This window comes from Canis lupus, chromosome 6, assembly GCF_003254725.2.
Source record: "Canis lupus dingo isolate Sandy chromosome 6, ASM325472v2, whole genome shotgun sequence".
In the NCBI taxonomy this organism is placed as follows: Eukaryota; Metazoa; Chordata; class Mammalia; order Carnivora; family Canidae; genus Canis; species Canis lupus.
Window position 1 is genome coordinate 26,684,381 of NC_064248.1, and position 15,054 is coordinate 26,699,434.

The window sequence follows — 15,054 nt, forward strand, 5'->3', positions numbered from 1 at the left end:
CCCTTTCTGAGTCTGGGGAGGGTGGTGAGGATGGTGAGGTGGTTTAGGGGTAGAACTAGGAAGGAACATTCCAACTTGAAAATGGAGAGAGATTTTGTGGCCGCACAGATTCAAGAGCAAGGAGAATGGAGAGTGGTGTTTCAGCCCATGGAGGTCAAGTGAGCTGATAAACACTAAGCATCTTTTCAAACAGCTTTGCAAGATGGGAAGGGAGCTGGAACCAGGGCTGCTCAATAGCAGACGCATCCCGACATGGTTCAGGTCAAGGCGACGGCCTTTGTGACTCCCGTTACAACCACATTTCTCAAAGGCACGTGTGTGCGCTCTCTGGGTGTGTGTTTCTGTAGCAGTCTGAGGGCACAGAGATACAAAATACAGGAGAGAAGAAAGAAAGTGACCCCAAAAAAGGCCAAACTGTGTTTCTGCCTTTTTTTTTTTTTTTTTTTTTTTTGGTCTAGAATTAAGAGCTGCCCAGGATTTTTAGCTTTCACAACAGTAATGATAAGAGAACCACTTTCCGAGCGCCCAGAATGAATGCCCAGCTGTGGATTAGGTCCTGTGTTTCACTGAGTTTCATCTTTCCAATGACCCTCTAAGGAAACTGCTGTGAGGGACGGGGGTTCTGGTGGGCTTCCTGTAACAGGTCCCTGTCTACCCATCTCCTTCCTAGGTTCACCCCAAGGGAGAAGGAACAGACAGTATGATTAGTCAAGTGTCAGAGATTGCTTGGGTATGGTTATCAGGGGCTGGGTTATCATCTGGTGTAAGTCTCCGCCTCTAGTCCACTACTCTTTCTCCTGTTTCTTGCCTCAAACCTCATCTGCGCCTGACTCCTTAGGGTCAGGATCAGTCACACTTTGCTCTTCTTCCTCTTGCATTCACGCAACTGGGTAGATGCACTAAGTAGGCGAAGGTCTCCCTAGCAGACCTAGGCATCTTGCTCTCTTCTCTCCTCTTTGCCCATCGGCGTGGCTGAGCATCCTGGTCCTGACCTTCAGATGGGAGGGATGAACACGATGCCCCACACAGGCACCAGGCCTGAGCCATTGTGCTCCACCCTGACTGCTTGCAGAGCTGGACATAAGGCAGGGCTTGGATTCCCACGTGGCTACTGTTCCTGCCGTGACACCCTGACAGGTTACATTATCATCACCCTCTTACAGGTGAGAAAACCGAGACTCAAGAAGGCTGGGGTCACCAGTCTCAAGATGATACAGCTAGTAAGGGACAGAGACAGGATTCAAATCCGGGTCAGGCTTACACCACGGGCCCTCTCCACACCCTGCATCCTCCTCCCGCCCCCCATGCCCTGGTGGAGTGAGCAATCTGCAGAAAATGCCAGCACCAGGTAGGTTTTGCTGTAAAACAACTGTGCACATTTGGAGAGAAGTAGCCATTCTTCCTTAATTACGCTTGCTGGAGGCTCACATTTAAATGAGTGAGGATTCCATCAGGCACCGCAGTCCAGCAGCAGTCTGAGGAACTGAGGGATCAGGAGGGATCAGGATTTATAAAGGAACTTGAAAGCCAGGGCTCACTGTCCCCACTGACGCAGGACGGCTGGCTCCTCGGTCCACACCTAGAGCCAAGAGGACTGCTAGGGCCCCGATCTTCAATTAGCCAGCCAGGGAGAGAGCCCGTCTGCAAACGGGACCGCTCTGGCCATGCTGGTCACATGCTGGGGTCTGTGCTTGTGCACCAGGCTGGCCAACCTCATGGAGCAGCAAGCACGCTCTCTTGGGAGTCACTGAGCCCGTGTTCAAATCCTGGCTTGGCCACTGCCAAGCTGTGTAGCCTTGGGCAAGTCACTCGAACCCACTGAGCCTCATGCCCTTCTCTGCACCCCCCCCCCAAATAGTGGGGGCTAAAGCAGACAGCAATGGGGTTTTAGCAGCTGTTGCACACAGATGACGCAGGATTCAGGCTCTGGTGTGCACTGCTGGGTCCCGGACATTTCTGCCTCTCCATGCGTGCAGATGGGGAGAAGGGGAACAAGTAGGAGAGCTTCACTCCTGTGCTGCCCAGTAGACCCACTAGGACCTGCTGTTGGAGAACTCGGGTCTTCCCTCCCCTCTCCATGGTGATAAAAGCAGCATGGGTTCAAACCCCGGCTCTGATCCCCTCCAGCTGTGAGGGGCAGATTTCTCAACTTCTCTCAGCCTCAGTTTCTACACGTGTAAGATGGGATGTAGCCACAGGGTCGGCCTCCTTCAGTTGGCCTGACTTCAGTTTATGCACTGGCCAGGGATCCCCCAGGTGGTATGTACTCACGACATGCTAGCTGATATGATTAGCTACCGGGGTCGGTCGGATCTTCAAGACCTTCCCTAGGCATCCACCTTGAGAGTCCACTACTGACCACTCTCCAAGCTGGGCCATGACCCCAAGTGGCAGCAAGGAGGAGGAACGAAATATAGTAATAAAATCCACAAGTTTCCATCTCCCTCCCCAATGACTGGATCTTAACTCTGTCCCCGGGCCTGTCTCATCCAATCCTCTGCTATCATCAATAAAAAGGAAGAGGAAACATCCCTCCCTTATTCTATTTGACCTTAGAAGACATGCTGTTCCTCCAAATTGCCCTTGAGACTCCATGCTGTGGACCACCCTGGGCTCATAGCCAAATTCCCAGGATGCCCTTGGATGCACCTGGAACATCCCAGAATGCACACCACCCCTGCTCTTGGCCACTGGTGGACAAGCCACATAAATGAAGGCTTTGTTTTCCAGAGAAGCAAACATGCTCTGTGCACGGGGTGGGAGGATGCCCAGGGTGGGACATGTCCCATCCCCAGACACACAGAGAGAGCTGCTGCCAAAGAGAAGGAGAACTCAGAGCTCTGGGGAGGGAAAAGTTAGGAAGGAAATATGTTGCAAAATCCAATGCACCGTCAGACTGGGATCCGGCGAGACCATTGGACTGGCAGCGGACAGAGGCCACGTTTGTTTCTGAACTGGGAGCACCCACTCTCATTTTAAGAACAGGGCAGTTCTCTCTAGTGCTTCTGTCCCGTGACACAAATAGAAGGTCCACAGAGGAAGAAGTTTTTGGTTGCTTTGGTTCACTCTTCCACTTTGGGCATCTTGGACGGAGCTGCTGGATATGCTATTTGTTTTCATTTACATTAAAACCAAATCACATTTAAAATATACTTCCTCAGCCACACAGGGCACATCTCAAGCCCCTCACTTCTTTTTTTTTTTTTTTTTTTTAGGTTTCATTTCAAGCCCCTACTAGTCACTTGTGGCCAGTGGCTTCTGCAGTGGATGGCTTAGTCACAGAACATACCCAACGCCAGATCGAGCTCTGTTGCTCGGTGCTGCCTACATCATCACTTGGTACCTAGAAGGATCTTAGCACGTGTTGAATGAATGAAGGAGCAACCAAAGTCCTCTCCTGTCTGCCGGCCAAAGAACGTAGGACTCAAGATAAAACCAATTCCCCTGGGACTCTGAATTTTCTTTTTCTTTCTTTTTTTCCCCCTCAGTAATAAAAGAATGGGAAAAAGAATAAAACAGCAAGCAGGCAGGCAACGTGGCTGAAACGCATTTGAGCTAAATAGCAGCATCCCTTGGGTGAAACAGTCAACACCGTTCTTGCCTTTTTCCTGCCACTTTCATATCCTCCCAAGAACGTCCTTCCTTATCTGCAGTAGCCAAGACTGTTCTAAACCGATATGGCCACTCTTGGCTCCCTAAAGAGCCTCACAGCTTTTCCACCAAGTCCCACGGGAACTCCAAGAACTCAGGTCTCACTCCGTTTGTCCAGGGGATGCTCTGGGTCAGCGCTCACCCCCTGGAGAGGCCGAAGAGCTGTCTGACCTAAGATATAGCTCAGGAGACCCAGAACAGCTGGCAAGAGGAAAGCCAACTGCATTTCTGCAAAGGCAGGAGTGTGCTCCACCAGGCTGAATAATAACAGGGCTGAGGAAATGATTATTTTGCTATGAGATGCAAACAAAACTGTTAACAGCATAATTACTGGCATGTTTTTCCAGTCTCCTTGTGAACAACAGCCTACGAAGGTACACACTTTCTGACTCACATGTTATTTGGGTGAAGCTTTCCCTGGATGGTGTCACACCAGGATTTGAGGGTCTCCGAGGATGTGCCTCTCTGAGCATCCAAAGAATAGAAGTGACCGGATGCTGAGAAAGTGGCCACCAGGAGAGATGGCCACACCCAAAGCCCTGGGTGCTGGGCCCCCAAACAGAACTTCCCACCAAGTACTGAGGCTAATGTATTTTCCAGCATAACATTTACCTTCCTATTTATTACTGTAATTAAGAGGCTACGTCTGTGTCTCTCCTAGATCAGTGGTTTTCGACTCTCACTGTGTAGTCCAACCACCTGGGGAGCTTTACAAAATACACAAGATTTTTGCTTCCACAAGGAATTTATATTCAACTGGTGGGGCTGGGATATTTTAAAGAACCTGATATATACATATATGTATTTTTAAATAGGCTCCAGACCCAGTGTGGAGCCCAATGCCGAGTCTGAATTCAGGACTCTGAGATCAAGATTTGAGCTGAGGTCAAGAGTCAGATGCTTAACTGACTGAACCACCCAGGTGCCCCTAAAGAATCTGATTTTTTAAAAAAGATTTTATTTATTTATTCATGAGACACACAGAGAGAGACAGAGACACAGGCAGAGGGAGAAGCAGGCTCCCTGTGGGGAGCCCAATGTGGGACCCGATCCCAGAACCCTGGGATCACAACCTGAACTAAAGGCAGACACTCAACCACTGAGCCACCCAAATCCCCTAGGACCTGACTTTTTAAAGGTATTTTGAGGAAAATGTCCAAGAACCACGTGGACCACTGATTTCCCCCCATTGAGAACCAACCTGGCTGTGGCAGGGACCCTGTCCATCTGGCTGCCTGTTGTACCCCCAGGGCCTAGTATGTGGTAGGTGCTCAGGAAATGACTCCTGAATGAATGATCTGGAGAATGCCAGTTCTGTCCCACTGCAGGGGGGACAAGAGGACAGTCTGTGCAAGAAGCACCCTTCAGAGTGCACTCCAGATGCTGCCAGAGAGGACAGCCCCTGCCACTTACCCAGGGCAGCTGTGCTTGGCCCAGCAAGGGGCCACGGGAGGCTGTCCACCTGGGCTGAAGGGCATCCCCGCTCCCCAAATTCCCATCCACTTGGAGCCTCAGAAACTGATATTATTTGGCAAGAGGGGGGCTTTGTAGATGCAGTTAGTTAAAAGGAGGTCCTATTGGATACAGGTGGGCCCTGAACCCAATGACTGGTGTCCTCATAAGGGCATGTGGGGAGAGAGAGAGAAAGAAAGAGACAGACAGACAGACAGGCAGATCCAGTGAGAATGGTAGCAGAGAATTGCATGGTGCATCTGCAAGGCAAGGAGCGCTAAGGGAGGCCCCAACCACGTGAAGTGAGAGGACGCAAGGAAGGATTCTCCCCTGGAGGCTGCAGAGGGAGCACAGCCCTGCCTACGCCCTCATTTTAGTCCTCCTGCCTCCAGAACTGTAAGGTCATGGAGGTGGCTGGAAGCCACCCCGTGGGTGGGAATTTCTCTCGCTGGTCCCAGGGAACTAGGACAGAGGATACTGGTATGGAGAGAAGAGGGAGGTGGGCAGGAGAAGGCAGGCAGGCACAGGCCTGGCAAGTCTCCTTGTGAGCCTCTCTGAACTCTGCTTCCTTCCCCCCCCCGCCGCCTCCATGGCTCTACTCTGTTACTGTTCTTCTCTATCTTGCTGGACTGTGCTGGCTCTTCTCTGCCCCAGTGACCTCGAATATGCTGTTCCCCTCGGTATAACCTCCACTCCCATCATTCCATAGTGGGCCCCATTTCAGGACATGGCTTAAACACACCCTGACCCTTTCTTACTCTGCATCATGACACCCTATCATTCGCATTTTTTTAAGTTTTATTTATTCATTCATGAGCGACACACAGAGAGAGGCAGAGACATAGGCAGAAGGAGAGGCAGGTTCCCTGTGGGGAGCCTGATGTGGGACTTGAACCCAGGACCTGAGCCAAAGGCAGATGCTCAACCACTGAGCCACCCAGGCACCCCATACACTGTGTCATTCCTGAACTTACATGATCTCCATCTCTCCCACAGATTGCAAATTCTCTCAGTGAACAAGTGAGGCCCTCCCACTGCTCCATCTCCTCATATCCAGCACGCTGCCTGGTGCTCAGCCTGTGTTCAACAAGCATGGGATATGTGAGCTGCGTGATGGCTTGAGCACTTCCAGAGGGGGGGCGGTGGCTGCTTTGCTCAATGGCCTTGAGGCTCCAGCCCACTTTCTGGGTCTGGCTCAGCCTTCGTCCTCTGCCCTCCTGGGAGACTCTGAGGTCCTAGGAGCAGTGAGGGTGTGACTTGGGTGGAGACAGAGGGGGTCACAGGTAGGAATGCCCACGAGAAAGATGGCAGGGGTAAAATTACTACGCAGACCCGGATGGAGTGGCGAGGAAGACTGCATGTGGGTTTCTGGCCACTGGTGAACAGGTAAGCAGGTGGGTCTATTGAATAGAGAGGGAAATGAGATGGGGGATGGATACGGGTTGGGTAGAAGTTCTAGGAGAGTCATTTGAAAGCCATGATCCTGGAGGGAGACAGTTCCCTGTAGCCAACCTCCCGGTTCTACTGAGAGCTTGGCCAGCTCTTCAAAGCTTCCAAGGATTACAGGGCCTCTGCTTCAGCATTTTATGCTCCTTGAGAACAAGAAACACTTCACACCTATTGGAATGGCTACTGTCACAAAACCAGAGAAATGATGTGTTGGCAAGGGTGTAGAGACAATGGAACCCTTGTGCACAGTTGGTGGGGATGTAAAACCTTTGTGCAGCTGCTGTGGAAAGTGGTATGGAAAGTCTTTAGAAAAAAAAAAATAGAACTACCACACGATCTAGTCATTCTACTTCTGGGTGTATTGCCCCCACCTGCCCCAGAATTCAAAGCAGGGAGGTGAAGAGAGATTTTTACACCCATGTTCAGAGCAGCATTACTGACCATAGAAAAGACGTAGAAACAACCCAAGTGTCCATCAATGATAGATGAATGGATCAGCAAAATGTGATACAAATACACACACCGTGGAATATTACTAGGCCGTGAAAAAGAAGGGAATTCTGACACCTGCTGCAACACGGATGAACCTGGACGGCATGATTTTATGTGAAATAAGCCACTCACGAAAATCCAAGTACCATATGATCCCATTCGTGTGATGTACCCAGATTAGCCCAATTCACAGAAACAGAGAATGCCGGCTGCCAGGAGCCAGGGACGGAAGCATGTCTCTTAATGGGGACAGAGTTGCAGCCATGGGGCTGAACACTCAAAAATGGTTAGTTTTACATCAGATAAATTCTGTCTCAATTAAAAAAACAAAACAAAACAACAATAAACCTCCCGGTTCTCTCACTGACTGGCTGTAGCCTTGTAGTCAAATTTCTTAACATCCCTGTGCCTTGGAGTTTGCATCTGAGAAAAGGGGAATAACAAGATCGTGTACTTCATAAAAGTGCTATCAGGACTACGTCAAGCACTTAGAATTATGCCAGGGGCTACCAAGCGCCGTATTTGCACTTGCTGGGGTTATGATTTGCGGTTACCAACAGGAATTCTTAGATCCACTCAGGAATCACTGGGCAGACCCAAGGGCTGAAAAGTAAGGAAGCAACTGTACAGAGATGCCTGGGCATCAGTACCCATTAATTTAACTTCAAATCCTAGGCTGAGTAGGATTTGTGCTAAGTATTACCAAGGGCCCGACTTCCTGCAAAACTTACCAGAAGTTCTGGTTTTATACTAACCTTCTTAAATTTCCTTATCCAGAAGTTAGGGTTTGAGGGATGAGGATTAAGACAACATATATGTAAAAGTCCCCAGCAGAGGACCTAACCCATGGTAGGTGTGCGGTAATTTGTCTGCTGGAGCTGGATGTGAGTTTTGCTCCATCAGTGCTATGTAAACACTGGTCTTTTGAACAGTAGAGAAGCCCCGACACCTGTTTCCTGTCTTTACGAGCTGGTGTTTCCTCCTGAGGCATCGCAGAGCAGCTCTTATGCTCCTGGGCTGGGGGCTCGGCTAGTATCTTAGGGCAGCAGTTTAGGTCTATGGACAGGTGTAATTTCAGTGTCCACAGAGTGGGCCCTGCTGGGTTAGACTTTACTGCAGTGGATTCCCCAAGAGGGAGGATTAGCAGATCCCAGATTTAGCTTGAAAAATTTCAACACTGTTTCCCCTTCCACACACATGCATGCACACGTATGCACACACACATGTACTTATACACCAGACAGACAGAAAACGAGCCCTGTAGGGGCTGTGGACACACACTTCCTTCCTGTTGCATCTGAATTGCCCTAAGACACAGGGCCTAGTGAAGGACAGCCAGTGTGGTGTCTGTGACTATGAGCCCAAACCACACCAACAGTGCGAAATGCCTTGGTTTTGTCCTTTTTTGCAGTCCATCTAACCAAAGTCAGCTAGTGCAGCTTCCTGCCTTAGTAAGTAGAATATACTCAACAGAACCATCATGTTCTTTGATGACTCAAGATGCACCAGGGTCTCAGTGTTTGAAAATATCAATTTTCATCCATGCACTGAATGCATAACCGATTCCAACCAGAGCCTACGTGGGCCAGGGCATCAAGTCACAGTGGAGCAGGAAGGTCTGGATTTCTTAAACACACGGAGCTTGCATAGTCCAAGTATAGAACCACGCTCCACATTCCCAAGCAAGTTGGTTCTATCCTGTTTTTCTTGAGACATTCAGTCTTCATAGTCTAATTTTGCTTTTCCCACTTTTAAGAGAGATGTGAGTCCAAGTAATAGTTTGCTAGTACTTCCACGAGGAAAGGGAGAAAAGAGAGGAACTCAGTTGAAGCCCATGCGATTCCACCAATAGTAACAGCTTGTACTTATCCAGTACTTTCTGCATGTCAGGCACTGTGCTAAGTGCTTGATATACACTATTTCATTGACCCTTCCTAATGTTCATGAAATAGGTACTAAACATCGTGTCCCTTTCTTAGGTGGACAAACTGAGATACAGAAAGTGAAAGCACCGTGCACCCATGGCTGGGGAGGTGGCTCAGCATCTGCAACCAGGCTGTCTGCATCCAGGTCCTACACAAGGCTGGTGGCCAGTAAAGATCAGTGAGTCTTTAAGACTTAAGAGGGAAAGAGTCTGGTCCCCCAGTCAGAGCTGGGCAAGGTGACACTGGGAGGTGATGTCCAATCATAGAACAGCTCAGAGCAGCCACATTGGGTGGGCTCCGCCCTTGGAAATCCCCTGCGTTTTCAGAGCTTCTTAGAAACTTCTGACTTAGGCACTCCTGCCCCTTTGAGCAGGCTCCGAAGTTTGCTCATCCTCCCTGGGACAGGAGAAGTAGTGGTTTTGGAAGCTACAGATGGAGCGGCAGATGGGAAGTGAAAGCCTATCAGAGCTGCCCAGGATAAAACCATTCATCTGCAAAATTCATATGTTTTTGCGTGGGGCAACTTCACAGAAACAAAAGCAAGAAGAACCAGCAGTGCTTGATGCATAAAGTGCCTCCGGCCACGAGGCTGGCGGAGTGGAGGGGGCACAAGAACCGGGAGAGCATGGAAATGACAGCAGTGGGGGCAGAGGGAGGGAAAGACAGGCTGACGGTTCCTTCCTGAGCTGTATCCAAGGCTGCGCCTCTTCTGCACAGAGAGATCTGGAGCACTTCAGCTCAAAATGCTAAAAATTCCATGACTCTCATCTCTGAAACCCAAAAAAGGTCTGGCACGTGGTGTCAAGAAAGGATCTCCGGGCCCCCCGGAAATACAGGGGCCTCAGCCTTGGATACAGCTCGGGAAGGAACAGGTGACGTCTACGGAGCACTTTGTACGTGCTCAGTGCTCTGCTAGGTCCTACGACCGTATCCTGGTTTCACAAAGCCCGAATTTCCTTGCAGACGGTCACAGGGCTAGTGAAATGGCAGGACTGGGACTCGAACCTAGGCCACCTGCTGGGCCGCTCAGCACCCACCCTCCCGGACGCAGAAGGGCTCAGCTGAACCAGTCAGGCATCCAGGGTGGCGACACATGAACACAGGGCCCCTAGGGGCAGCCCTGAGAGCTGGTGTGAGTCTCCTGGGGAGGGCCATGGGCACAGGAATGCCCGCCAGACCTCAAGAGGTCTCTGGCCAGGTGCCACTACTTGACCCAGGCTGAGGTGACCTGTGGGGTCTCCACTGGAGGTCTAGAGGAGGAATGATCAGACTCAGGACCACGAGTGACCTTCCTACCTGCAAGGATCTTCCCTCCTGCCAGGAGGTACAACCACCACCCTGCCCAGCTAGAGGGGGGTACTGTTCCTGGCTGTGTTCTCTATGGTGCCTGGGCCATCTTGCCACTCCAGGCCTGGATGACGCCCCCGAGGGCCAACCTCAAGCAGAGAGGACACCGACCTTGGAACGAGACAGAATTGGTTCTCGTGTCCCCTCCACCACGTATTACTTACATGACCTTGGGTAAAACAGGTTGGCTTTGAGGGCTCGTTAGTTGCTATGCTCAGCGTTCGGGGAAATCTGTGAAATCAGTCCTTTCTTGGAAGACAGAGGGAGCCCGTCTAAACTCACCCCGGCCCTGTTCTTCCCTACACACTCGCCTCTCCTCATTTTTTTGCTCATTCTGCTCCATCCACTTTGAAATTTCCCAAAAGCAGCAAGTTCGTCTCTGACCTATGTCTCGTCCAGACCGTTTTCTCTCTCTCTCAGGAAGTGTTCTCAACCAGAAGCGATTTTGCCCCTTGGGGACACTGGGCAACATCTGGGGACATCTGTGGTTGCCCCAAGTGAGTAGGGGGCTGGGGGATTTAGTGGACAGAGCCCAGGGGCTGCTGCTAAATGTCCTGCCATGCACGGGATGGTCCCCACACCAAAGAGTCATCCAGCCCAGTATGTCAGTAGTGCCCCGGAGGGGAAATCCTGGTCTAGAATGAACTTTTTCTCATTTGCCTGAGAACCTGGTTTTAGCCTTCCACTTTCAAGCCAAAACTGTGCATTCAGAGGCTTTACTGACCACCTGACCCTGTCCCCTCACTCCCTCACGGTCTAGCTCTTTCACACCTTGCGTGATACCTTTAATTCTATTTTCCCAACTAGGGGATATGCTCCACCAGGGAGGGCCAGGGGTGCTTTTGCTCACTAAATGCCCAGGCAGTGCCTAGCATAGGGGTTGCTTAACACATGTTTGTGGAATGGGCACCTGAACAAATGAATAAGCAAATAAGTAAAAATCTGCCAGCCATGTTTCATAATCTGCTTACCCTCGCTATCCTCTGAACAAAAGAAAAACAGCTATCTTTCTAATGACCGTCATCTTTCCTAGGTTCAAGGGTGCCAGGTGGACCTTGCCTCGCCTGACCAAAGACTGCACCTTCCCCAGGTTCCCTCCAGGACCCACATTGGGCTCCCTGCATGGAGCCTGCTTCTCCCTCTGCCTGTGTCTCTGCCTCTCTCTGTGTCTCTCATGAATAAATAAACTAAATCTTTAAAAACAAAAAAACAAATAAACCAGAGAATGTCCTTCCATGCCTATCTCTTATCTAGTTCCTGATCCAACACCCAAACTCCTGGGGATGTGGGGCCTCAGTATTTGATGACACCAAGAATGACAGTATTTTAGGATATGGATGTTAGCTTAGAAGAGAGAACGTATCTTATCGGGATGCATACTAAAGTTCTTACAGACATGACACAATGTCTTGGAAGTGTTACAGTGGGGAAGAGGGTGAGGGTGGAGATACACTGGTACTGGCCATAACCAGATTGGAGCTGCAGCCACGTCAAGTGTACGGGGTTCACTATACTCTCGTGAGGACCCTGCTGTCTGCTTGAAAACTGCCCTGATTAAAAAAAGAAGTTATTTTTTCTTTAAAGAGGTCTTCTTCATCTGGCTCTTGTGGGAGTGCTGACCCCACCCACTGCCCTCCTGTGGTTCAGAGGAAGGAAGGCCCCGCCCTTCGCTCCCCATCCTCTTCTCCTTTTACCCTCACCAATAAATCAGGATGGAAGACACAGTCAAGCAATGAGTTGCCTTCTGGCAGGAAATAGAGTTCATTTTCTTGCCTTTTTCCCCCACTCCTTATAAGATCTTTAGAGGGGTTTCCTTCGCTTACGGCCTATTTTCAAGAGCAGATCAATGTTTGTGCCGCGGGACAGACCCTCCTGGTGGCGTCTGAGTTGCTGAGCGCTCCAGGCTGCTGGCCGCCTCCTCCCACCAGCTCCACCCAGTTGTGGCTGACGGCCCCGCCCGCAGGTGCACACTGGACAGATGCCAGAGAGCAGCTCCACATTTTATAGTTTCCTGTGAAACTTCCCAATTTTAAAATTCTGGCCAGTTTAAAGTTGAGAGGGAGCAAACACACACACACACACACACACACACACACACACATCCCGAGGGCCTCACACAGCCCACACATGGGTGTCTGTGACTCTTCCCAGGCTATCAGGATGGGCCTCCCTTCCTCCTCACTCTGCTCCCTTTCCAAACACCTAAAGTCGGATGTCGTCTTGCCTCAAGTCAAACATGCCAGTGGCTCCCAGATTCTAGCAGCATGACCTCACCCCAGGATTCTTCTCTGACCTGTCACATCCTCTACTCTGGCCACACTGAGCCCCCTCGTGCCTCCAGCACAGCAGGTGCATTCCCACCACCAGGACCCACGGCTCCCTCTGCCTAGACAGCTTTCCCAGTCGGAGAAGCTTTCTTCCTTCTCCTCCTTGTGTTCTTCTCTGGAGGGACTTCTTCCCCAGCCACTCTCCTTAAAATTACAACTCTCTTCGCCGCTTTGTTCAGCTTTGCTGCTTTCCCACTGAAGCGATCACACCTCATCTAACATCCACATGGGTCTCACACCCACTGCTTTACCGCTTTGCCATTTTACGTATTTTGTTTGTTCTCTGTACCCTCCCCGCCGCCCCACTTGAATGGAAGCTCCACATGGGCAGGGGTCTTTTGGTTTCTTCTGCATACCCATGAACAGAGCTGGGAAAACTGCATACTCAGACCCATTGTGGATCCCATACTGGAAGACTTTATGCATCAGGCCTCCACAGGGTCTCAGGAGGCACAATGCCTCTCCAGACAGGTGGCAAGACGCCTCTGCTTCTGGCTTTGCAGCTATGGCTAAGGAAAGCCAGAGGGAGCAGGAGCTCGGAGTGGGCCGGCCGGGGCCCACAGGCCGCCTTACCTGATGGGGTAGTCGGCTGCGCTGAGGTTGATGAAGAAGTCCCATGGCCAATCGGTCATCTCCAGGAGGTCTCGCATGCTCTGCAGGTATGTGGACAGGAGGCTGGCGCCCCCCCAGATGGTGGCCATCCTCCATGGGGTGACACGAACATTGCCATATTGTCTGGCGAACTGGAGCACTTGCCGATGCAGGTAATTAGAGCGCTTTGCCCGGGAGAGAAAAAAGTGACATTCAGCAGCACAGGACACACGCAGACATGCCCCTCGTCCCCTCTTCAGCCCTCCCCGTCTAGTTGACGGGGCTGTCGAATATAGCCGACTTGGCCAAGTAACTGGTTCAGGCCTGGGCTGACTTTCTACATCGCCATTTGAAACCGTATTATTTTTAAAAAATCACTTTAGTTCTTTGGAATGCACATTCCCCGGCCCCACCTCACAGCTAATGGTTTGCTGGGTGCAGGCTGGTGCCAGGGACTCTGCATTTTTCATACAAGACTGATGCATGTGGTCCCAGGATGATAAGCTAAGAAGTATGACTGGGTCTAAAACCCGGTGGGTGTTTTGAGGGGTGGGATTTTCTCTATCACCCTCTCACAGGCCTGCCACGAGCAAGCTTCCCCTTTTGCCTTCTTGACCAAAGACATAATCCTGTCAGGTCAGCATAGGGACAGAGACCTCTGGGCAAGACAGCTCAGGTGTCAGTAGGCCTGCTGCAGGGTTGTGTGAATAGTTTTACTGGAACACACATTGCTCACTTGTGTATTTCTCAGGGCTGTGTTCACCCTACAATGGCAGAGCTGAGTCACTGTGGCACAAGGCATATACCTTCAGGGCCTAAAATATTTACCGTCTGGCCCTTTATGGGAAACGTGTGCCCACCCCTGGGTTAGCCATCCTCACCAAGTGGCTGCCACTGCCCTGGCCAAGGGAGCAGAAAGGAAAGCGGTGTTTATATAGAGAGAGTCTAAAGTCACAGCTAGGAGTTTTAAAACCAACACACAAATGCGTGCGTGCACGAACTCACTCTCTCTCTCTCTCTCTCTCTCTCCCCATCCTAGACCGAATGCTCCAGGGAGAGGCCGCTGATCAGCCTAGAAGCCTTGCCTGAAAGGGATGTCAGCTTAGAGAAAGGCAGACAGACCCACAGAAAAAATCAACAAAGGGTGACTGGTGGTGTGTGTGTGGGGGTCTTCACCTTGTCCACGTGGATGTAGTAGAAGTGGTCTTTGTGGTAAATGGCCTTGAACATGCGCTGTAGCTGCCGGGAGGCGCGGCCGTGGACCACCAGGACGAAGGCGATTCTGACGGGGTTGGCCAGCATATATTCTACAGAATCTTCATCCCATTGAACGTTCTTGTTGGCTTTGCCTGGGGAAAAACCCGAGAGACCAGAGAGGTGGGGTGAGGATCAGAGGTTCTTGGGTGGGGGTGGGAGGTAGGGGGGTGGGGGTAAGGATCAGAGGTTTCTCTATCTGAAGGGCACAGTCATCACTTCGGGCCCGGAAACCTAATCCAACTTAACCAAGCTCGTCCTGGACCCTTACATGTGTCCTAGTACAACTGTCGGGGACCCTGAGGTGCTTAAAGGCATGGTTCCCACCCCCAAGGAGCTTTAAAAAACTGATGGAGACATAAGTACAGGTATTAAACCCTCAAGCAAGGCAGGAGGAAATGCAAGGTGTAAGAGAGAGATCTCTGAAATGAACTGTGGCGGCAGGAGCAGTTAATTCTGAGCTGGGAAACATAAGATATAAGAGCTGGTTTTGCCTTCCCAGAATCCACTCTCCCTTCTCCTCCTAATAGCATCCCTTTTTGGGTAAACATTGTGGAAAGGACAGA

The 15,054-nt window shown here is 50.8% G+C and overlaps 1 protein-coding gene across 1 annotated transcript in view; it reads right to left on the reverse strand.

The window, feature by feature from the left end:
* Positions 1–15,054, reverse strand: part of XYLT1 (xylosyltransferase 1) — a 306,267-nt gene that overhangs the window by 65,871 nt on the left and 225,342 nt on the right. The window contains exons 4-5 of the mRNA XM_025416408.3: positions 14,411–14,583; positions 13,217–13,419 (exon numbers count right to left, since the gene is read on the reverse strand). Of these exons, the coding sequence (XP_025272193.3) occupies positions 13,217–13,419; positions 14,411–14,583 (376 nt within the window). The remainder of the gene's footprint in view (positions 1–13,216; positions 13,420–14,410; positions 14,584–15,054) is intronic.